The sequence below is a fragment of the Eublepharis macularius genome, chromosome 12 (genome assembly GCF_028583425.1).
Source record: "Eublepharis macularius isolate TG4126 chromosome 12, MPM_Emac_v1.0, whole genome shotgun sequence".
NCBI lineage: Eukaryota > Metazoa > Chordata > Lepidosauria > Squamata > Eublepharidae > Eublepharis > Eublepharis macularius.
Genome location: NC_072801.1, coordinates 47,422,331 through 47,446,766, shown reverse-complemented (window position 1 = coordinate 47,446,766; position 24,436 = coordinate 47,422,331). Strand labels below are relative to the sequence as shown.

The 24,436-nt window shown below is 47.2% G+C and overlaps 3 protein-coding genes across 3 annotated transcripts; all 3 read left to right on the top strand.

The window, feature by feature from the left end:
• Positions 1-4,189: 4,189 nt before the first annotated feature.
• On the top strand, positions 4,190-7,412 carry LOC129339110 (brain-derived neurotrophic factor-like). The gene is made up of 2 exons (XM_054993713.1): positions 4,190-4,198; positions 6,870-7,412. Exons 1-2 carry the CDS (start codon positions 4,190-4,192, stop codon positions 7,410-7,412), a joined length of 552 nt encoding a protein of 183 aa, XP_054849688.1.
• Positions 7,413-12,242: 4,830 nt separating this feature from the next.
• On the top strand, positions 12,243-19,222 carry LOC129339109 (uncharacterized). The gene is made up of 5 exons (XM_054993712.1): positions 12,243-12,392; positions 12,654-12,842; positions 14,143-14,304; positions 15,805-15,932; positions 16,516-19,222. Exons 1-5 carry the CDS (start codon positions 12,243-12,245, stop codon positions 16,874-16,876), a joined length of 990 nt encoding a protein of 329 aa, XP_054849687.1. The 3' UTR covers positions 16,877-19,222.
• Positions 19,223-19,289: 67 nt separating this feature from the next.
• LOC129338245 (lutropin subunit beta-like) lies at positions 19,290-23,014 on the top strand. The gene is made up of 3 exons (XM_054992312.1): positions 19,290-19,513; positions 21,984-22,166; positions 22,774-23,014. The coding sequence occupies exons 1-3, from the start codon at positions 19,499-19,501 to the stop codon at positions 23,002-23,004; spliced, it is 429 nt and encodes a 142-aa protein (XP_054848287.1). The 5' UTR covers positions 19,290-19,498; the 3' UTR covers positions 23,005-23,014.
• The last annotated feature ends 1,422 nt before the right edge of the window (positions 23,015-24,436 follow it).

Here is a 24,436-nt window from a genome sequence, read left to right as displayed (position 1 = left end):
GGGCTGCACAGTGCATCTCTCTGTGGGTACAGCCTGTTCCATCTATGATTTCCCAAACTTTGTGCCTCTTGGTAATGTTTTCCATTGCTACGTATCTACCAAGGTACCCCTGCGTGAGATCGAAAGTTCTTGGGCCTATTTTGAGTGGATGTGGCCATGCGTGCTAAGCTTCACAGTTGTCACATGCACCACTGCAACAGAGCGTGCCCCTACAGCACAGTTACTGTTTTCTTTTGGCTGTGGTTGGCTGGGGAAGTCCAGATGTCCAGTATTGGAACTATGGAACTCCTGATGACTTCCAAAGGAATCCCAGTGTTCTAGGAACCCTGTTTTGAAAACCACTGCTCAGCCAGAGTTACTTCTGGAATCCCCCCCCCCCGTGCTTTCTTCCCCTCTCTTCATATTTATTACCTCCCCTCCCTCCAGCTGTGTCTGACTCCGCACTGCCATTTTAATTGTTAACTTATTTGTGTACCTCACTCTTTGCAAGAAATAATTTCTCGGAAAAACATGAGGGGAAAGGTGGGCGTGGATTAAAAGAATGAGAAGCACGCCTGCGACTTCACACGCAGTGTCTTGAATGATGTACATGCTTTGGTGAGTGTGGAAGACGAGTGCCTTGGGAACAAAAATCATGCTGCCACAAGCTCGTTAACATTTCTCTGTCCCAACAAGCTGCATTCCCAACCCCTGGGGTGGGGGGGGGCGGAATATCACCACCATCCGATGGCTCTGTGGTAAACTCACCAAAGAAAGAGAGGGAAATGTCACACTTTTTGTAGTAAACTCACCAGAGAGAAAGAGAGAGAATTCTTCAACATTCCTTCCTTGCCTAGAATTCAAAAAAGCAGAAATGTCCATGACTGCCATCCAGTGGGGAGAAGTGGAATTGTAATGCCATTTCTTGAAGGGAGTTGCCTTTTTGGGGTGCTGCAACAGGCCAAACTAGATGACACACTGTTTATCCTCTCAAAGCCTGTACATGGGGAGGGAGGAGTATCCCTTGTCTGCAGAGCCTCTCAGTGGGTAGTTATTTGCATAACTTTGGAGCTGCAAGTAGAGTATTCCAAGCAGATGGCTGCTCCAAAATCATGCAAACATTGGGGTCATTTTTGGCTTAGGGAAAAGGCAGTGAGACTGAGATGCAAGCCAGTTCTCTTGGGAGAACTCAGACCCAACCCTTTCAAAATGCATTTTGTAGTTTGGCTGTAAGACTAGACAATTGGTTCTGTAAAGCAGCAAGAGAAAGTTACTGATACAATGCAAGACTTCTTTCTGTGTGGGAACTGGTAACCTTATTTATTTTTAAAGGGCTACAATCAGGTCCATGCGAGCCAGATCCCATCAGCTCTCAGAAGCTAAGCACGGTCAGCTCTGGTTAATACTTGGCTGAAAGACCACCAAAGAAGTCCAGGGGCCCTATGCAGAGGCATGCAATGACTAATCACTTTTGTTTGTCTCTTGCCTTGAAAATCCTAGGGGATCACCATAAGTTGGCTGTGACTTGATGGCACTTTACACACACACACACACACACAAAATCATTTCCCTTTAAATGGATATAGACAAGTTCTGGCCAAGGGTTGCCAGTTCCAGGTTGGGAAATTCCTGGAGATTTAGCCTGGAGATGGTGGGGTTTGGGGAGGAGAGGGAGCTCAGCTGGGTACAATGTAATACAATTCACCCTCCAACAGCTGTTTTCTTCAGGGGATCTAAACCCTGTGACCTGAAGATCAGTTGTAATTCTGAGGGATCTCCAGCCACCGCCTGGAGATTGGCAACCCTAGGCCTACATCCTGCCACTCTGCTCAGCAAAGTTTGACTCCTTCCTCGAACTTAAGTGGCCCTTCCACTGGAGGAATCTTCTTAGGGGAGATATTGTAGCTGAGCGGTAGAGCATCTGCTGTGCTCGCAGAAGGTACCAGGTTCAATCCCCAACACCTCCCATTAAATGGATCAGGTAGTGGGTGAGGTAAAAGACCTCAGAGCTGCTGCCACTCAGAGTAAATCAGTGATACTCATTTAGTGGTTTGGGAGCCATTCCCCAACAAGACATCTTATCCATGCTTCAGGAAAGTGGGGAAAGCTATTGCCTGGTCTGGATTGTGGTTAGCTGGTGGTTCCCGTTTATCGAAGAGAGGTTCTAACCACCCTGTTTCTTGCAACACTAGAGTTCAATTTGAAGGGTGCTTTAACATAGGAAAGCAGTTATCTTTTAATATCCAGTCTAATAAAGAGTTCTGTAGAACTTGAAAGCTTGGGCACTGTTTGTGTCATAATTCTTGTGCTGCAAGCTCTTCCTCTCACTTCAGAGACACAAGGGGTAGTTCAACAGGGGTAGGGAGAGGCCACGCTGCATGTTCAAAGGTACTCTGGTCAGTAAAAAAAGGTTATAGTTATATATTTAATGTGAATAGTTATATCTTTTTGTATATGTGTGTATATGCGCAAAGGGCATAGAGTAGTAATATGGCTGTTCAGGTTGATGGTAATTGCCACTGTGGCTCTCTGTAAGCCATAGAGTGAGTACCACTGGAGTAGAAAATAGTGACCTGGAGAGACCTCTCTGATTCAAAGGCAATTTCATGTGTTTGTGTGAGGAATGCTTCAAAATTTGCTAAGCAGAGTGGTAAGCTAAACAGTGTTTAAACAAAGGGGAAAAAATTAAAATTGGACCCATGCATAGGCTGGAGCACAGCATTTATCATGAGGGTAATTAAGAACACTCTTGTTTTTAAAGGGCAACACCATTATACAAGTTATGCACATGTTCATTACCATACCAAAGAAAAACCCACAACTAATTAAAAATGTCTCTGGGACTGACCGTGGCTGAAGGAGAGTTGTGGTGTGTTATTCAGAACCAATACTATGAACAGTGGCTTGGATCCAGCCAGATTTTTCACTCAATTTCTCCCAATTCCCTTCCTTACTATAACTCCTGTCCTACATGTATCCCCCACCCCCGCCCCGCCCCTCATGCTAATCCTATGATCCCTTATCATCACCTTTTGGGATGATCAAGGGAGACCTCCTCTCTTTTTCACCAGTAGACAAATTGGTTGGAAATAAATTAGTACACATGTGTTGCAATTTTCAGCTTTTCCCAGGTACTGCTTGAAACGCTGCAGAATTTTTAATCCATTTGGACTGGAAGATTATAGCAAAATGGAATCAAATGAATTTGTGTACGATACCTCTGCTACACTGGCAACAAAAGAATAAGCACATGGAGAAATGTACCGAATTACCTAACATGTTCTAAATGAACTCAAAGCCTCCAAAAAGGTCTCTCATCACATGGATGAACAGATGCAATCTATTCATCTATGTGCAGAGCAATTGCATGGTACATTCAAGGCCTCTGCCACCATGGATTACAAACTATACATTATACCGGGCCCTCCACAGATCACAAACCAGGCTACAACAATGGCTCAAAAACTAAAAGTACTTGCACAGCAGATAACTCCAGCAAGCGAGTCTAGTGACAGACAAGAAATCACAAACATATGTATGCAGCCTATCATTAGGCACTGAAAACATTGTAGAGAAGATCTACCCATTTTACAGATGGGTCACACTGACACTGAGGCTAGTCCCAAGGACTATTAATGTTTCTAAGACAGAGAATCTGAGATGGAGCTGGTCACTTTAAAAGATGAGCTAAGCTGCAAATTATACGAAGCACACATCTGTTATACAGAAATGTGAGAAAAATGGTCATTCTCATAAACCTAAGAGTCACACAAAACTATCCCCTCTCCCAAATACACATATGACAACACCCAGGACGAATACAAAACAGCCCTTTCACATACTGGGTACATACAAATCATACTGTATATGCAGCACACACACCATTTGTCCCTCTCAAGTGTGTGCACACACACAGGATACCTGTTAATCTGAACAGTAGTGAATCTACTCCCCTGCTTCCCGGTTCTCAAGCAGGCAGCCAGCATCCACAGCCACGTCAGCCTCTTGCTAGCAGAACCCCTTACCGCACTCACTGCTACTTACCAACCACCCTAGCCCTGCTCCAAAAATTGGGGCACAGTAATCACTCCCATCTGCAAGCTAGAGGCAAATGTCCCAAGTCCAAGCAGGCGCCTAAAAAACGTGTCACCCCTTAAACACAAAGGCTTCCACTACTGTGGATGATCATTGGGACACTGAAGGAGTCAGGATGACGCGGGTAGGAAGCATGCACAAGGGGGGGAAGGATACGGGAGTCTCGTGCCGTGAAAACCCCACCAGGGGTCATCATAAGTCAGCTATGACTTGAAGGTAGTCTCCGCCACACGACATGCAAGCTGTGTGGTGCCCTTGGTGCCCTTGTAACCAGCTGGTTACAGCTAGGGCTGCCAGCTCCGGGATGGGAAATACCTGGAGATTTGGAGGGTGGAGCCTGGGGAGGGCAGGGATTGGGGAGTGTCTGGAGCTCAGCAGGTTCTAATGCCATAGAGTCCACCCTCCAAAGCAGCCACTTTCTCTAGGGGAACTTATCTGTGTTGCCTGAAAATCAGTTGTAATTCTGGAAGATCTCCAGGCCCCACCTGGAGTTTGGTAACCATAGTCATAGCCCGAGGGTGTTCAGCCTGAAGTTGCCACAAAGGTAGTCTTCAGTTACTCCAGACAGATTGAAACCAGGTGGTTATGAGGTTGCTGGCTGCACACAGTGCTGAGTGATAAATGCATCTTTTTATCTGCTATGAAATCTGTAGAGTGGAACCGTATGGTCATACTTCAAACAAACTGCTCCAGTGGCCCCAGGTTTGGTGCAATTGGGCCAAGCTGCTACAGTGCGATAAACCCCCTAACCTGTCTACCAGCCCCATCAGATTCCTCTAGAATCCTGCCAAAGGAATCCAGGCCACTGCTTTGAGGTACGCTAACAGCTCCAGATACATTCAGCAATGACGAGTGATTACCACAAACCAAAGGCCAAAGCCCAAAGTGTTGTAGTGGCTCGAGACTTTGATGTGTAGAACATTGACCTCTGGGTTGCTGTCTTGCTGACCAGTTTTCCTGACCAAAGGTAGATCGCACCAAGAGCACAGTGAATATCTCCTGGAGAGAAAAAGGGAGGAGACAAAGGGAGAGAAGAGCGAGAGACAAAGAACGACTGATCCAGATAGACAAAGGTAAAAATAGATGTGTTTTAAAACAAGGAAAACCAGGTCCCATGTTGCAGACTGGGGATGAAGGTGGCTTAGTCTGGTGGTTGAAGATCCACCACGATCTTCCACAGTTTCCATGGGGAAATGGCACTGTCTGGGTTGTTTTCTATGACTTCTCAAATGCAAGAGGACTCTTCCCAAGCTCCTATCCAGGAAGCATGAATGTTCATGGCGGAATGGACTTCCTGATCCCCTGCCCCCACCCATGTGCATTCTCTATGACGGGGCACATGTGTAAGCTTTTTCTGGGTGATTAGACACCTTGGTAAATGCAGCCCTGATTTTGTGCACAGAACCTATGCATGTAAACTTGTGCACATGAAGGCTCTTGTTCATAAGTTATAAGTTTATAGAGGTGGAGACAGTAGTATCAGCTCTGACTCGCTTCTACTTATATTCATGCTCTCTTCCCAGGTAAATAAAGCAGGAGTACAGTGGCACATTAAAGACTAGCAGACTTTACTCCAACACATGCTTCTGTAAATAAATTGTGTTTGTCTTTAAGGTGCTACTGGACTCCCGTTTTTACTTCGTCACTATAGACCAAGCTGGCTACCCATCTGGAATTTCCTCCTCAGATAAGAACTTTCCTTGTTTGTCTTCTGCTCTTGGCCTTTTAAGGGATGTGTGTGTAGTGTCTGGTGTCGAGGAGACACATGATCAGCTACTGGTTTTTGTGTTTTCAACTGGGGGGCTCCACTTGTCTTGAAGACCTGACACCAGCTCCTCCCAGCACCCCTCTAGCTATACAAATCTGCCAGGCATTTTACACTCAATGCAGACAAGAGGGATTAAAGTCAGGGCCTGGAACATCTGCCCTGACACACACAGTTTTTATTTTTAAACTTCCAGCCTGATGAAGAGGTCTGGAGAACTTTAAAGCTTGATCAACACTTTCGTGTTTGGGTCAAGCTGTCTAGTATCTGCCACACCATCTGGACCCTTGAGAATTCTAGCTTTCAAGCTTGTTAGAATTTCTATCTCTTACAAGAGAGGGTGAATCAAAACTTTGCAGGCAGAATCTGCTAAGTGTTTCTGGAAGAACAGCCTCTACCTAGTGTGGATTTTCCTTTCCCTGTTGTGACCCTCGGACATGCCTGTCCATCTATGTAGCTCTTACACATGCACATACTAACCGTTACAAGAACTATTAAAATAGATTTGCGTTATCTGTTTGGAGTAGAACACTGGGCTTGATTTCTCTTGACACTAGGATGAGAAATTTAGCCACAGTTTTTTTCACTAATCTTGTCCAATTCTAGCCCTCACTATAGCCCCAGTTACATATATCTTTTGTCCATGCAGGTCCCCACCACAAATGTTTTGGGTAGTTAAAGGGAACCCCTCCTCCTTTTCCCCCCCAGCAGAAAAGCTAATTAGATCCAGCCAGCCCGTGGACAGGGGATCATGGAAGCAAAGATGGGAATGGGGTAGTCCAGAGTATCTGTCTCAAAAACTAGCCCACCAAACAGCACGTGCCCCATAAAGCACTCCTCAGACCCTTTCCTGCTGTGAATAACCGAAAACTATTTTAAATGCATTTGTTTGCATTTCTGGATCGACTGAGTCTTCAAGGAAGGTTGATTTACAATCTCATTTCAACCTTTCTGTGCTTTACAATGCATAGATGATTTTGGTCTGATGCATTACACTTTCCCAAACTCATTTCCTTTTCTTCCCACACAGGATCCTGCCACACAGGGAGGGATGCTGATTCTATTCCATGCTGTGATCACCCCATTACTCTGTGTTATTCATGCCATCCCCTTTGGCAATGAGAGTGCCCTCATCAATGATACTACAGTCAGTGGCAGGGTCCTCTTCTCCCCACGGGTCACCCTTTCCACCCAGGAGCCCAGGGCCTCCCCCTTGGTCAAAGACTCCAAAGCCCATCCAGAGCAGTTAGTGTGTGACAGCATCAGTACATGGGTGACGGACAGACGAACAGCGGTGGACATTACTGGCAGAAATGTGACAGTGCTTTCTACAGTCCAAACTCCTAGAGGCATGCTCAAGCAATATTTCTATGAGACCAAGTGTAGTCCTGCTGGCAACATGGCAGGAGGTTGCCGGGGCGTGGACAGGCGTCACTGGACCTCTGAGTGCAAGACTAAACAATCATACGTGAAGGCCTTCACTCAGGATTCTGATGAGCGTGTGGGCTGGCGCTGGATCCAGATCGACACCTCTTGTGTCTGCTTCCTGTCCGTCCACACAGGCCAGACATAGAAAGGAAGAGATAGGGTCTTCTCAGCTGATCAAGACATGCCCTCCCACCTCTTGTACCAGTGGATGCTCCTGTCTCATTTCCTGCTGCTTTGACTGATAAATAATCAAGAAATAAAGCTTATAAATGCCACCTCTCTCCTTTCATTTCTCTTTCTGCAAAAAGCATGACTCATATTGCACAATTAAAAATTCTGGATGTAAACCATCCAAGGCTGGCTTCTTGGAAGGGAAGTTCTGTATTGTATGGAAACTTGCATGTGCTCAGGGAGAATAAGGTGTACAGTCAGCTCTAAGAATGATGGAATGATAGTTCCCTGCAGGCATTCTCTAATGCTCCTGGCAAACCTTTCATCCGGTTTTAGTCCTATAGAAGGACATTGCATCCTCTGCCCTGAGTTGTCGATGGTAGGCAGTGGTGCAACACTTTGCTTAATGTGAATCTGGAGGGGAGTGGGACAACGGATGATATTACCTGTCGTCCTACTGCTGATCGGAGATTAGCCAGCAGGACAGTTTGCCAAAGCAGCAGTAAAGACTCCTGCATCAATATTCTTAGGGGTGAGCCAGCATGGTGTAGAAATTAGTGTCGGACCAGGATTTGGGAGATCCAGGTTTGAATCCTCACTTTGTCATGGAAGGTCACTGGGTGACTTTGGGCCAGTCACGCACTCTCAACCTAACCTTCCTCACAGAGCTGTTGTGAAGATAAAATAGAGGCAAGGAGAACAATGTGAGTTTGCTTGGGGTCCCTGTTGGGGAGAAAAGCAGGGTATAAATGAAGTGAGTAAATAAATGAGTAAATAGGAAAATAAAATTTTATTCCCAGAAAGGGCTAATGGTGAGTGAATGCAGGGTTTGGAAGGGGTAAGGTGGGGTGGGAGGTTTTCCTCTTCTATAGAAAAATGCAGGGCTTTTTTTCAGCCGGAACGTGGTAGAATGGAGTTCCAACACCTCTTGAAAATGGTCACATGGCTGGTGGCCCCGCCCCCTGATCTCCAGACAGAGGAGAGTTTAGATCGCCCTGGGGCGATTTTCGCTGAGGGCGATTTAAATTTTTAAAAACTCCTCCCCTTGTTCCAGCTGACCCAAAGTGACATCATTGCGCGGTCCTGGAAGTGTGCGTGCACTTTGCGCGTGTGCATGTGGTGCCAGGGGCACCACCTCCTGCCAGGAGTTGGCAACACCCTGAGTTCCACCACCTCTTTTCATAGAAAAAAAGCCCTGGAAAAATGTGTGTATGTGCACACATGCCTGTATGAAAGGTACATTAAAAATCCATAGACATGCAATTTGATTTCCAGTGTCCTGAATGTTTTCCATGCCTTGGTGACTATGGAATGCAAAAGGTTCGGAAATTAAAATGGAATTGCAAGCAGTCACTCTTGTCATGTTCTTAAATCCAACAAAGCTGGGGGTTTGGCTGGATCCCTTGGTTTCCTTGGACAAGCAGGTGTGCACAGTAGCAAGGTTGGCATTCTTCCATCTTTGCCAGGCTCACCGTCCTCTACCTGTCCTGGTCAGATCTGGATACAGTGATTCATGCCACTGTCAACTCTATGTTAGGCTACTGCAATTCACTCTATGCAGGGCTGCCTTTGAAGATGCTTAGAAAACTGCAGGTCATCCAGAATGCAGCTGCTAGGCTCCTGACCTGTTCATGATCGTCTGCTCACATGCAGCTTATTTTACGGCAGCTGCACTGGCTCCCAGTTGGTTTCCGGATCAAATTCCAAGTTGTTGGTTTTAACCTTTAAAGTCCTACATGGTCTGAGATCATCATACCTGAAGGACCCCCTCTCGAGACTGATATGATCTCCTACGACATCTACATTCTTCATCTCTTGGCTTACAGTGCAATGCATGCCCCCCCCACAAAAGGCTTGTCTCTCTTCCACCAGACTGAGGACTTTCTCTGTGGCGGAATGCAAAAATACACATGACCTGCAGGACCTTTATAGGTTCTGCAGAGCATTCAAGGCAGACCTGTTTCAGCAGGCCTTTAACCAGCCATGATGTATCATGGAATTATTACTTTCTGGTTATTTTACTATTGGTTGCATTTTAATATATAATATTTATTGTGTTTTAGATATTGTGAACCGCTTCGGGCCTTCCTTGTTTTGAGGAAGAGGTGGTCTAAAAATCTAATAAATACACAAATAAATTTACCTGGAACGCTAGAAAGTGTTCTCTGTCCTTGTTTGCCATCTAATGGCTAAAAGTAAAATTGCAAGTTTTTATTCTTCAAAATGAGTTGCGGTTTAGACTAAACCAACCAGATAAAAGTTATTGAAATAATGAGGCACTACTGGCTTGGAGATGGTGGCCTTGCTTTTTTGATTTTTAAAGGGCTACAATAGTAAATATGGACTTCCCTGCATAAATGGAAAAACTCCCCTCTATTACTGAACACTTTAAAGGAAACATTATTAAAATCAGATCCATACACGGGCAGAGAGGAGTATTGTTTATCTGTAGGGGACCTAAGAACACTGTTGTTCTTTTTTTTTTACAGTGCACATTATTTAATGCACACATTATTCATCATAGCAAAAAAATAAAACTTCATTAGAGTTGTATTGTCAAAGGCTTCATTAGAGTTGGTGGGGGCTGTAGTAATCTCACAGATGTCATCTAATAGGTGCGCACACATGTATTGCCATTGTATTGTGAGCAAGTTCCAGCTTTTCTCAAGTACTGCTTGAAATACTACAGAACCTTACAAACCACTTGGACCAAAACAGGGAAAAATGAATGTGAGTATGATAGGCAATGATTGCTTTAGCATACTGGCCAAAGAAGAATAAGGACATCCAGCTGACCTCCACCAGAGCCAGGACTTTTTCTGCCCTGGCCCCAGCCTGGTGGAACACTCTCCCACTGGAGATCCGGGCCCTGTGGGACCTATTACAGTTCCACAAGGCCTGTAAAATGGAGATGTTCTGCCAGGCCTTTAGTTGAGGACCAGCGGGTGTCCACCCTTATCCTATCTAAGATCACTACCTCTTCTATGACTGCCCTCGGCTATGCGTTTTACCCACAGCTATGACCTATGCAGGACTTTTATTAGTATCCAAAGTAGCCTATGTATAATGGCGCCAGAGAATTTTAATATAAGTTATAAAATGTTTTTAAAGTTGACTATTAATTTATTGTGTTTTAATGATGATGTGAGCTGCCCTGAGCCCATTCATGAGGAGGGCGGGATATAAGTCAAATAAAATAAATAAATAAATAAAACAAGTGCAAAGTGAAATGCTGGGTCGGACCAATGGTCCATTTCATACGACATCCCATTTCCCACAATTACCAGATGGCTCAGAAGGCACATAGCCAGGTTTATTGTGCATTCCTAAGAAAAGCCTACTGAAGGCTATACGCTCAGAAAGGGGTAAGTCTTCTGTTTAAGATTGCAAAAGTCTTCTGTTTAAGATTGTACTGCAAGGCCAAAGCTTTCACGGGCTGCTAGCCTCCCCCTGAAGAAACTGGCATTCTGAAGTATACTGCATCCAAACATGGGAGGTCCCATTTAGCTACAGTGACTGACTTTTATTGACGGCAATTATTTAATCCCCTTCTAAGTTAGAGGCCCTCACTACATCATGCGGCAATGAGTTCCACAGACATTATCATGCACTGTATGAAAAAGTCCTTTTTCAGTATTTCTTTTGTCATTGAACTGCGAGGGGGATATGGAGTATTTCTTATTAGGATAAGAAGATAAATTGCTTTTTTTTAAAAAACCAAGACCCACCATTATTGTGGAAGATTCAATTGTGAAAGATCTGTTGCTATCTTCAATGGCTTAAGGAAAAACCACAGTTGTGTAAATGTGCAAGAGAAGCTAATCTGTACATGTGAGCCACAAACCAGAAGAGAAAGCCATGTTTAAAAAACTGAATGTACAAAAAGAAGGCATTCGCCTCTTAAATGGATAGAGGGACGTCTTTCTTTATGACTTTACTGTTTATTTCTTTACTACATTTTTATCCAACCACTTCCTGCAAGAAGGTCTGGGCACCATGCATTATCTGCTCTATTTTATTCTCACAACAACGACCTTGTGAAGTAGAATAGGTTGAGAAACAGTAACAGGCCCCAGGTAAACGTAGCAAGCTTCCATGGCAGCACAGACAACTCAGGTATCCCAGACCAACGCCCTGTCCATGATACCACTTGAGAACACTAGAATACTGTTGTACTAAGGCTGCAATCTTAAGAACCCTTTCCTGGGAATAAGCCCCAAGAAAACAGGACTTACTTCTGAGTAGACCTGCAAGCTGTGAACCTGGAAGACTCAAGCAAACCAACTGTGGGTTGGGAATATCCTGGGAATTTGAGGGCAGAACCTGGGGAGGCCAGGGTTTGAGGAGGAGAGGGACCTCAGCCAGTTATAATGCCATAGAGCCAGCTATAATGCCATTCCAAAGGTGACCCCGATGCAGTTATAATTCCGGAAGATCTACAGGCCCCACCTGGCCTGGCAACCCTAGTTTCCTGTCCAAGGCGGGGAGAATCATACTGGCCTGCCTTACAGGGCTGTTGTATAATGACAACAGGTATCTCAGCAGCCACAGTCCTTAAGCCTGCTGGAGCACTCAGCCAGGCCTCTCCCTGACTCTAACCACTGGACACCGCCACAATTGTGCCAGGGAATCCGGAAGGCCTGCCTCACAATGGACATGTAGAACGCCCGGCTTCCCAGCGTTCCGTCTCCATAGAAACGGTTGTCACAAACGTTCTTCACGCCCCGCCCCTTGCCCAGTGCCCGCGGCGACAACCTCCAGCAGCCGCAGCCCCGCACGCCATGCCCCAAATACAGAGCGAGGCATGGCGGGCGGGTTCCCCGCCTTCGGCTGGGAGGCGAACTCCGGGCTGCTGGTGCCCAGCCGGGGACGCAGGCAGGACTGGAGGCTGACCAGCAGCGGCGTGGGGCTGGATTACGCCTCCCCGTTACCCTTCCCGCCCCCCTTTGCGCGAGTGAGCAAACTCACGTCCGGGGCACCCACAGTGCTGGGCTGAGTTTGGATGATTCGGTTGGGAGCAGCGGGACCGAGTTGGTTGGGTGGGACTTTGGGTTCCCCGCAAGACAGATAGCAGAGGGTGATAACAGCCTAGGACCGGACGCCGGGGTCCCGGCAAGGGGAATGGGCGCCGGGACGCCTGGGTCCGGGTTGGAGCCGTCCACCGTTTCCCCGCTGATGGTTCTTCTCATTGCCTACCGCCCTTGTTCGTCACCAGTCTACGATCCACGAGCCGCTGCCGCCAGCCTCAGAGAAAGTTTGGCGAGATGAGGTCCTTCCACGGCTGGCGACCACGACGCAACTCGCCCACGGCCCGAAGACCCACGGGGGACCTTTGGCGCAGCTCCGCCACCCTGTCGCAGCCAAGCACTGGACTGTTCTCTACAATAAAGATTTGAGAGATAAGGTAAGGGTGGGTGCGGGTGGGTGTCCCTTGGCCCAGGGAGCGCTAGTCATGGAGGCTCGACAGCTCTCTGGAACCCGGACGCCTGGGTCCTCGCAAGGGCGAAGAGGACGGCAGCGTTGCTAAGGGGAGAATGGGTGGGAGCTAGTGGGCAACATCTAGGTCACGCTTCTGCGTGTTTACGCAGGAGTAAGTCCAGCTGATTTCAGTAGGACACCTTTCCAGGTAAGTGTAGAAACTGGGAGCAGGGACGGCTGCAAAAGAGTGAAGTCTAAAGTTAGATGGACAGCGAGACTACAGTGTTTTTATTCTTGCATATGCTTTCCGGAGACCAGAAGACGCTTAGGGAGATGCTGGTACCAGGGATTTGCAAAAGAACAGAGCTGTTTAACGCGAGAGAAAGGGTGATAGGGACTAGAGCTCTTGGATTTCCGGAGAGAGCTCAGGGCTTCTTAACTAGTACAAAAAGAAAGGAAGGGAGTTGAAATACATGGGGAGTTTGAAGGTGAATTGCTCCATCAGGCAGAGAGAGCAAAGCTGGAATCAGGGTTAGGGGTCTAAAGATTTAACGATCCAGCAACCACGCTGAAGGTAAGCAGATTTTGGTTTGGGGAAATACATGGATGGGAGAACTCTGGAACCCCCGTAGGACAACAGCGTGTGTCACATAATGGAAGAAAGGTAGGGGGGGAATCAATTACCTAGGAATTAGAAATGACAGTTCCTATATTTTGCACTAGAGGGCCCCCTTGTGAGCAAATGAAAGTGCCCTAGGCCAATAAAAAATAAGAAAGCCACCACACTAATCAGCGTGCAGGTTTTTGAGCTCCCGGCCATTCTTCATCAGGTTGCATGTTACAGAACTAAATAAAGGGGAGGGGTGGGATGTCTCAGGTCATGATCTGGTTCTCTCAGGATCCCATGAAAAATGCAGAGCAGGCATGGAAGAAAAATGGTGCTGGTGTTGGGTGCTGCTGCTGGCTTTCTGGGAGCAACAGGTAACAGTTTCTTCCCAGGGATTTTAGGCCAAATCATCTCTCTCACTATGGTCTACTCTGATAAGAAGTTGTCAGTTGTGCTGGTCCAAAAGAAACATCCAAAAACCCGGAACCCAATCCACATAATACCTTTTATTAATACACAACTTTATGTAGGCTTGAGTTCTCCAGAACTTTGCAGTCTTCCTCAACACCCACTTCCTGAGACTCTAACTGGCAATGCTGGGGACTGAACTGCTGTTGAAACGTGCTGTGACCCCTCCCATTGTATCCCTGCTTCTCCAAGACGTTCTTCTCCCTCACAGCTGAAGCAGAGGCCCTGGAGGTTCCCACTGACCATGGCGAACCAGAAGAGCGAGATGAGGGATCAGTACCCTGGCTGGCCCAATCTGCCACATTATCCCACCTTTCACACTGGACCGCAACCGTTTGGATTGGCAGCTCATCACGCTGAGGGGGCATCCAAGGTGAGAGGCTCGTATCTAAAGGGCAGGGAGAAGCCATCCCGCCCTTTCTTTGGTCAAGTCAGCCCCCTCCTGTACATTAACATGGAGCTCTGTTCCATTTTAGGCTCACCAAGGATAGAATCAGCCTGGGTGGGTTTTTTGAGGCTGTGTACTGTACAGAAGAGACCTGGGTTCAAATCCCCACAAAGCCATAAACGTTACTGGTTGACATTAAGCCTGCCAGTGGCTGAGATTCTGTATTAGGGGGCAATATTTACTATTTGTCCCCTTCCATTGCAGATCCCCATTTTGTCCACCATGCCATTTCTGGGGGGGCACTGACCCCTCGTGGGGCATGATTGGGGGGCGCTGCAGTAGGAAAGGGATGGTCAAAAAGTTCACTTCTGCAAGCGCCATTCAGCTGTACGGAACAGCTAGGCCACCTCACAGGGCTTTTGTGAGGATTGAAGGAAGAGGAGCCCCTTTGAATACCTTGGAGGAAGGATGGGGTAAAAATGAAACAGATACAGGTTCATGTAAGAATGGGACAAATAACTTTTCAGTACTTGTTGTATTCCTGGCAGGGCTGGATCGAGGGGGGGCAGGGGGTAGTCTGCCCCCAGCACCGCCAGGGAGGGGGCACCGGGAGCAGCTTCCAGCTGCTGGAGCGCACAGGCAGCAGCAGGGGCAGCCTCGCAGCCCCCCGCCTGCCTATCGCCTGCCCCGCAGGACAGGGGGCGGCCGGGTTGCCGCGCACCCCCCTGTCCTGCAGGGCAGGCAAAGGGCAGTGCGGCCGTCCACGCCATTCGCCTGCCCCGCAGGAGAGGGGGCAACCGGCCGCCCCCTGTCCTACGGGGCAGGCACATGGCGCAGGCGGCCTCGCAGCCCCCGTGCTGCCTTTTGCCTGCCCTGCAGGACAGGGGGCGCGTGGTAAGCTGGCCACCCCCTGTCCCGCGGGGCAGGCGAAAGGCAGTGCGGGGGGCTGCGAGGCCACCCGCGCCATTCGCCTGCAGGGAGGCGAATGGCGCAGGCGGCTTCCCAGCCCCACACACTGCCTCCGCCGCCCTGCGTGATGACATCATCAAAATGACGTCATCACGCCGCACCGGGAGCATGTACGCGCGTGAGGTCAGACTAGGGTTGCCCCGGGTGCCGGCAACCCTAGATCTGGCCCTGATTCCTGGGATGTGGTTGTGCACTCGTGTGTGATGTTTTCCTTCTGTGATGCTATTTAGCATGGTGCTTGGAATGACCTCGGGTCTTTAAAGCACAGCCTTGCCATGGTACAAAATGGAGTCCTGCTCTTAGCACTGGGATTTACGTAGTCCATTCCACGCTGTACTTTCCTTTTGTTAGCATTCCTTTTTTTTTTAAACTGGCCCAGTACATCAGGAGGTAACCTTTGTGCACTTGAAGTCCGAGAGCCAGGCTGGGGTGGGCCAGCTCAGCTGATTCTTGTGCAGTGAAGGGAGTGGTGGGTTTGAAGCTTCCTCCTCTAACAGTGGCCTTGACTTCTTACAGTCTATCGTTCCCAGCACCAGGAATGAAGAGCTGGCAGGAAGACCCTTCTACGTCCGTGACAAAGCTGTTCTGCGTCTCAATGACCCCTATATGTCCATCACCACCCAAGATTTCCGACCCTTCACACAGTAGGTCGCAATGCGGTTACTTTCCTCTGCCTATAGCCCTTGCTACTTACCACTTCCTTCCCAAACATTTCTAGTGTCTTGCCCCTTTAGCTGACCTGCTGCTACCTCTGGAGCTCCATCATTGACATTGCCTTCTTTATTCCGTACTGGGTCTGTAGGCATCTGTTTGTCATGGTGCCAGACCATTTAGACTTTTATTATTTTATTTTAAACCATTTATTATGCAATTCTTTAATATTTTGCTTTGTTGTCCTGGTTTCCATTATCCCTGGTAGGGGTCACAGCACAATCCAGCGCACAAATCCCTTACCCTTTGACCGGTGGAAGCCTAATTCATACCAAAAGTTTTTGCTCACCTGAGATTTTACTAGTCATTGCCTAAATTGTTTGCAGCTTGCCTTTGTCCTCCTAAGGACTAGACACTTGATCTTTTTTAAAGGTGAAATTCTTAGGACATTGAGCTCTGCTACTAGAATCACACTCTGCATTCTTTCTGCTGCCTAGCGGGATAAGCGCTGTTCCCCTTCCACAGAAACCAGGAGTTCTGATTTTACCACTGTTCTCTTTCTCCATTTCTCCACAGGAAGCAACTACAACGTTATTCCCAAAAGGATGATTTAAAACAGAACGGCCAGGGCCAAGATACTCATCCCCTAATCCGGGTGCCTGGGCCTATGCGGGATGTCAGCCAGTTCCACCTTCACACAAGGGTACCCCGCCTGGCCCCCAACACAACTGCTGTGCCACACCGAGGCTTATACAGCCTGACACAGGAGTCTTACCAACTTCCCAATGACCCCCAGCGCACCTGGGACCGCTTCTGCCCAGTGGAGCAGCCACCCATCATCTCCTACAAGGCGCCTGGGGTAGAGGTCATGTGTCTACCAGGCATGTATGAGACTGAGTATAAGTGTTATGGAAGTGGCAAACCCATGCCAGTGTGAGAGCCAGGCACAGAAATCACACAAGAGTTTCAGCCCCCTCTCTTCTTCCATACAGACAGACACACACACTCCTTGTAGTGTTCATTTTAATGAAATTATTCCCTGTGTGTACATGGTATTTAGTGTCATTGGGGGAGGGGAGAGCACATTTTGGACTATTTCAACTTACAAACAAGCTGGGCTGTGTGTGTGGAGGGGGGTTAATTTGCGCTTTTGGCTTCTGGAAGAGGCGACCTGAGAAAACACAAAAGAATGGTATGAGCAAACTGAAGTGAACTTATATGGGGGAAATGAAATACATGAACACCAGCATTCCAGTGATTTGAACCAGCTTTCCACAGGAGCAGTGCAAGAAATGAACTGGCCCTCAATTTTGACGAGCTGTCATTTGGGGCTTTTAATTAGCCTCCATGTCTGGAAGCTCCTTGGAAGCAGCCGGTCTGACCACAACCTAGGGCATCTTATTGGATGAAATTGATGATCCGAATCCTTTCCATTGGGCTTCAGCTTTGGTACAGAAAAAGCAACAGCTGACTATCTGTGCTGGTAGAACCCTGTTCTTATAGACCTTCCCAACACAACTGCTGTGCCACACCGAGGCTTTTGATACCATCAGTTATGTTTTTTTTTAAGGATGCCTAGCTGGGATTGGATTGGAAAGCACCAGGCCGTGGTTCTGATCTTTTCTGAAGGGTAGAGGCCAGCAGGTGGTGCTAGAAAATGACTGGTCTTGTCTGGAGACTGGGGGATCCTGCAAAGTTTCATTCTGTCTCCTAACATCCGTGTGAAACTGTATATAGGTATCAAGTTTATGGAGATGCCAACCAGCTCTTCCTGATGGAATCCTACAGAGGATCCGCTTAACGCGCCTGGAATCCATATTGGGATGGATAAGGGCAAGCAAACGAAAGCTTCATCCTGCCAAAAGGCGGGTCGTGTTGACCAGGCAATTTGAACAATTCTGTCACCCTGGGAATTATTACAGTGTCAGTCCAATTTCCATGGCTTCCAGTTCATTCCTGAGCCCAATTTGACATGCAAGTTTGATCTTTAAATCCATGAAAGGCTTGAGGGGGGTGAATCTCCAACATTAAATTATCGGCACTCTGGTTGCCTGGAGAGGCTACGGCTTGTATTCTGCCACTGCCAGAAGCCCTTTGTGAGAAGGGGCCTTCTCAGTGGTGTAATCAAGACTTGAACTCGCAGCCTAGGATACATCTGATCCCCTCCCGGTTAGCTTTTCAAACGTTATAAATACCATCCTTTTATTGGGAAAACATTTGAGCTGGAGGGAAAGATATTTTTAGTGCTTCAAAGAGTTCATTAGTTTTTAACTTTTTATTTTAAATTTTATATATCAGAGGGTACATAAAATAGTTTTAAAGCGTTCTGCTTTTTATAGGGGAGCATCTGTTTTTTATTTTCTGTGCTATTTCCTGTTCCATTTGGCTTTTATACTCTTGTGTTTTTAAAACAATTCTACTATTGTTTTAAATTTTTTGTTGATAGCTTCCCAGAGAGTACCACTGAAAGAAGAGATATACCCTTTAAAAATGAATAGCAGAGCCTATACTACCGCTTGCCAGATATAAACAGAGAAACCCTCTAGTATGTATTATTTAACCATATTCTGAACCCAGCCCCTTCCTGAAGTCACTAAAGATAGCTTAACAGGCTGTTTCCCCATTTTACCCACACTAAAAAACCCTGGATGTAAGTAAGGCTGAAGGCCTGTGATTTCCTGGCTGAGTATACATTTGAACTCAAACCTTCTTGGTCAGCATTTTAGCCATTACTCCGACTGGCCCCAGCTCTTTACAGCAAGCAGCAGCCATGCCCTTTTGCTACAGGCCCAGGACTGTTCCAGGAACAGCAGGCTCAGCAGCTAGGGTGGGAGGGAAGGCACAAGGGCAGGGAGAGATTTCTCACCTAGGTGAAAAATCCTTCCCTGCCTTTACAGCATCCTGCTAGGCACAGCCAAGAGCCACGGCCTTGGATAAGAGATGGAAGCCACCTACAGCCTGCAGGAAAATCTGTTTGTCTCATCTCCTGGGAGTGGGGGCAGAGAGGAAAGCCATGTATGCTACCCTTATCTGGGAGGGGTGGCAAAATATATATAAAAGTGTGCAGTTAAATGCTGTACATGGCTAGCAGAGAACTAAGTTCAATTCTTCCTTCAGCCATAAAACTCTCAGGTTGACTCTGGGGCAGGTGCTCCTGTCACGTCTAACCTATGTTGTAGAGTAGCTGAGAAGAATCAGGAAAAACACACACCACCCTGAATTCCTTGTAGAAAAGAGGGAATGCAGCTGCATTGAGAAAAAAATAAAAGATTCCATTATTAAATCCATGCCTCTCTAATGGTTATTGCAGTGAAAGAGATTCTGATTTGGGTGCTCATAAATAGGATTCCGGGTGAATTTGGTTGCAAGGACTGGCGGTGGGGGGAGCACAGCCTTGCTGGAAGAGAATGCTGGAAGCTGGCCTTAGAGGAAACAGCCCGGATGGCAACCAGATATGCTTGACCTTCATTTCATGCTGGGAGGGGGGAGTTAGGACTTCACACTATAAAAAGATGACAAAGGCAGAGATGCTCTGAAGCAGTCCAGCCCAGACACCACTATGAAGTTAATACAGGTATGTGCAACGAAGGGGAAATTGTGCAACCAGGAATGGGATGGATGGGTAGGTCTTGGGGGCTAGCCAACAGGAAGGCCTGAGAGGTGCTGATTTTTCTTGTTAATGCAAGACAATTTTTAAGCGTTTGAAATAGAAAAGTTGCTACTGAGCCTGCAACACTCTACCCTACTAGGGAGCTATCCTCATCCATCAATGTGACTCTCTTAACAAAATCGGCACCTTCCTGCCCACAACTAATTTAACTTGGCAGAGATCCAGATGAGTTAGCCGTGTTAGTCTGCAGTAGAAAATAGCAAAGAATCCAATAGAATTTTTAAGACTAATCAATTTTATTGTAGCATAAGCTTTCGAGAGCCACAGCTCTCTTCGTCAGATGCATCTGACAAAGAGCTGTGGCTCTCGAAAGCTTATGCTACAATAGCATAGGTAATGAATAGTCTATTTTTCCTCATTATAACTGAACTGATATTACATTTCACTCTGTGCTTTTGTGTCCTGCAGCCCTGTTGTTTTATTTCAAACCTTGTACATACATTGACTGCTTGAGGATTTGTGCAGTGCCTTTGAAGAAGCATTTAAGCTAGGATAAAACTCTGTCTTCAAAAACGTGCCACAAGACTTGTCTTCATTTTGCTCATACAGCTAGCCCCTCTGGAATGAACTTGGTGTAACTCAGGCCCAAACTACTTACAAGAATCAGAGATCTACACTCCCGGTGAAAAAGAACTTAATTACAAAAAGATGTGTGGGGTGTGGGCGGCGGGGGGGGGGGGAGATACATATCAAGGCCCCAGTGCCAAAAAAGGATCTTTAAAAAATCTCTATCCCCCGTTTCCCTCATCAAAACGACCCATATGGGGGCTTTTAGTGCTGATAGGGAAAAAGGAGAAAGGTGCCGATATTGTGACTTTCCTGCCCCATAGGGCTAAAAGCATCATGACCTCTATTGTGCACACACACTGCTGTTTTGAGGTTACATTACATTAAGGGCGTGATCACATATCCCCAATGGTCGTCTACTGAGTAAGCATGTCTATGGGTTGAGATGTAACATGTGAAGAACCACTTTCCAAACACATGAATAGCTGCAACTGAACAACTTGTCATATAACAATTGGGGCGGTGGTGGGGGAGCAGGATCTCGGCCTCATCAATTTAGCACATATTAGAGAGTGAGCTTGTACCTTTTCTCATCCTGCGCACTGTAAGAGTGGAGCAGGCCCGCCATCCAAAATGAGATGGGAGGCAAAAGAATCCCAGCTGAAAAGGAGTCCCGTGCCTCAATTCGTTCCGAAGAAGCTGCAGTTTCTCTAACTGTATAGCCTAAAGGTACATTTATGGGACGCTTGCTAAATAAAAGACTAGGCTGATCTGCCCCATGCTTGATCATCATCCTCATGTTCCTGCATGCACTGGCCAGAACCCTGGAAGCTGGCTTATTTTTCACAGAGCACCTGGATAGAATATACCTTGTAGAGTTTTACATCTCCATAAATTAAAGGGCGAGACTTTTTAAAAATGAGCATGAGAGAGTCTCTTTCCGTATCCTCTTTATAGCTCCAATCTTGTAGCAGATCAATACTATAGTTGCTGCTCAGCCTACCCCCCAAAAAACAGAAAATCTGAAGCTGTTTACACAGAGGCTTTTCTTTGTTTTTGTTTCCCAACAGCAGCCCCTTTTCAGCAGCTTCGATGCACACTGCTCTAATCATTATTCTGTCCTCAGAACACGCTCTCCAGCCCTGATCTTTTTGGGAAAATCTGTCCAAGCATGTTATCACAACATCAGGAAAGAAAGGTGTGTTTCCTTGCCCTGCAAATGCCCTACCCGCGTTGGCACCATTTCCCTCACTGTGCCACTGAAGGCTTTTTTAAAAAAAATGTCGATTACTATAGCGCTGCAACAATGACTGCTTTTTTAAGAAGTCCTGAAAAAAAATCCTCTGGTGGCACAACAGGAAAATGGTGGCTGATGGGAGGAGAGTGTGCAGAAAACTCCTGTGTGGAAGCTCTGTTGATAAGGTGCAGGCTGCAGTTGCAGCAGTGATGAATGCAAAGCAGAAGAATCTACGCTGTATGGAAGCAGCACAAGCAGCCAGAATTTGACAGACCCGTAACTCACTAAGAACAGTTACAGTGGATGAATGCCAGAAGCTGGGAGCACCCTGGTAAATGTCCTGATAGGCTTATCCTCTTTAAAGCACTGTGTAGGCTTGGGTGTGCGTCTTGCCATCTGATCACTCAGCTCCAACATATCAGAACATTCAGTCACTACACCCCCACACACCAAAGGCACAACTGCAGGTGTTATCATACGAGGCTGGCTGCTCATCTCAAACGGATGTCACGTACAAATACACAGATGAAATGCCAGGCCTACTCAAAACATTGTGTATACCCCTTCTCACTTGCATTTCGTCTTCTTGCTAGCTTTTGGCTTCTCAGCTCTTCCCCCGTTTCTCTCCAGGAAAAGCCCTTGCTGGTGGCGTTCTTACTTGTGATGGCCACCCACTGCATTGGCCAGAGGAACAATCCTGTTAGAAGCCCATCCTGCCGCCCTATCAATGCTACCATTGCTGCTGAGAAGGACGACTGCCCTGTCTGCATGAGTATCCCCACCACTATCTGCGGCGGCTACTGCGAGACGAGGGTGCGTGTAGGCATGTGAAATGGCAGGGGTGGGGAAAAGATCTAGAAAATATCCTTATGGTGGTGCGTGGACCTGACTGAAGCAGTCATCGAATCCCATCTTAGCATGAGACTCACCAGGAATGGACCAGAAAAGAGTTTTATAGGCAGCTATCCGCTTATTTCCAGAGCGTCCCATTTAGAGCCATTTTGGAGAGGAAAATAAAAGATGTACAAATACAGGAGCACCCATTACTCATAGGTCCCTGGGTCTTGGGTGGTGCCAGTAGCCATGTGCATTTCACCACCTACTAGCATTCTGCTTCTTATGGGGAAAAACAAATCCCCACTCCGTAGGGTGGGGGGAAACCCACATGTGCTGATGTTATTGCAGAACGGCAGACTTTTTGTCCTTGTGGTGCCAGCCTGTGTAGAGCTGAAAGGGGAAAAATGCAGGGCACTTTGGAATTCAAATATAAATACCAGAATGGGGAAGTGGCTTGAGTAAATGGGAGGCGGGCACTAACAGAAAGGTGATGGAGGACTCTGTTTAAACCTCTTTCTCAGACATAAACGGGAGGGAGGCTGGTCCCGCAGAGGTCTCACTTCTAAACTCTTGCCCTTTACAGGAGATATTGTTCGATGTGGTCTCACCCTTTGTCCAAAGAGTCTGCACCTACAAGGATGTGCGCTATGAGACCGTGCGCCTGCGAGGATGCTCAACGAGAGTCGACCCATCCTTTACCTACCCTGTGGCCCTTAGTTGCCATTGTGACCTCTGCAAGGTGGACTCCAGCGACTGCACCGTTCGGAGCATTGGGCCCGATTTCTGCATCAACCAACGTGCCTTTTCCCAGTGAAAGGGGCGCAGGGAGGAAGTGACCAATAAATGCCATTCAAGACCAAGAAGGTGGTGTGCCTCTCTGGGAGTGGTTCCGTTGACAAATGCAAAACAGAAATCCTGGTTTCTGGCATCCCTTCAGATTGTTCTGATGCACTAGGGCTATTCCTCCCCTGCTTGCTTTCTTAACAGCCCCTTCTGCCTTTCACATCATTTCCCAATCATTCCATCCTCTTTAGGACACTAAAACTAATGCAGCACCTAAAGATGCTTAGTTTTTAAGTCCCCCCCCCCAACTCACTACTATCCATGGATCCTGATTTCAGTTGTAAGGGAATTCCTATATTGAAACAAGAAAATGTATGACTTAATTCAGTTACATCAACCTATTAACTGAAGATCAACTTGGATTTTCTGCATATGTGCTACAATGTGGTGGTGCGGGTATGTGTGTGTGTAGTTAAAAAAGGAACAAATGTAGGGACACGGGATTGTACCAGGCAGCAAAGAGTATAGGAATCAAAGGCCATGAAAACCAGAGGCAGAGGGGCAGGTGAGCTCCTAAGAGGCTTTCATTCAGGGTGTCAGTTTTTGAGCCTTAAGGGATCAAGGGATTAAGCCCAGATCTTCTTTCGTACCTCTCCAGGGGACAGCCCCTCCCTCCAACCCTGTGGCTCCCCTCTGAAAGCTCCAAACAGCTTCAGTCCCCTAAGTCCTGGGTCACAATCCCTCTCCAGTGCTCTCCTAGGAGAATGCCCAGAGTCTCTTTCCTTACTTGACACCCTCAAGTTCTCACAGCTCCACCCCTATCCTTAGAAATGATGAGGGCAAAACAAACGCATTACGTCTTCTACTCAGTCCCCAAGATCAAACGTGTTGCAAGTTCTCTGCCGGATGCTCATTTCCCAGGTGTGCAGGGCCCAAGTTGGATGAGGACCACAGGTAGAAAGGGTGCTTATACCTGCCCCCAAATGTCATTTTCCTGAAATGGCCACAGGGGGAGGGACCACTCGCCCTACTAGGGGCCTCCATGCGTACTAATAGGGTACTCCTAGGTGTCACTAATGTAGCAAATAACTGCCCCTTGGGACCGTTTCAGGTCAGGAACATGGTGAGGGGGCAAGGCATAAAGCCTCCTCTCCCCCTGCACGCTACAGTCCCAATCCAGATCAGGCCTGCAGGTACCTGAGAATTAAAATTCCCAGCATGAAATGCACAACATGCATGTGATCATGAAGACGCTGGGAGAAATAAAAGATCTTCTGCAATCTGAATCCTATTACACTGTTTACTGGATGCACCACCTTATTGGACGTATCAATGCACTGTATAATCTGCCCTGAACCTCAGGCAGACAAAAAATTACAAATAAAGTAGGACTCGAACGGGGATAATGGAACCAAGAACTCTGGGTGGAGGGGTATTAAGGGGGCTTGAAAACTTGGGTTGGG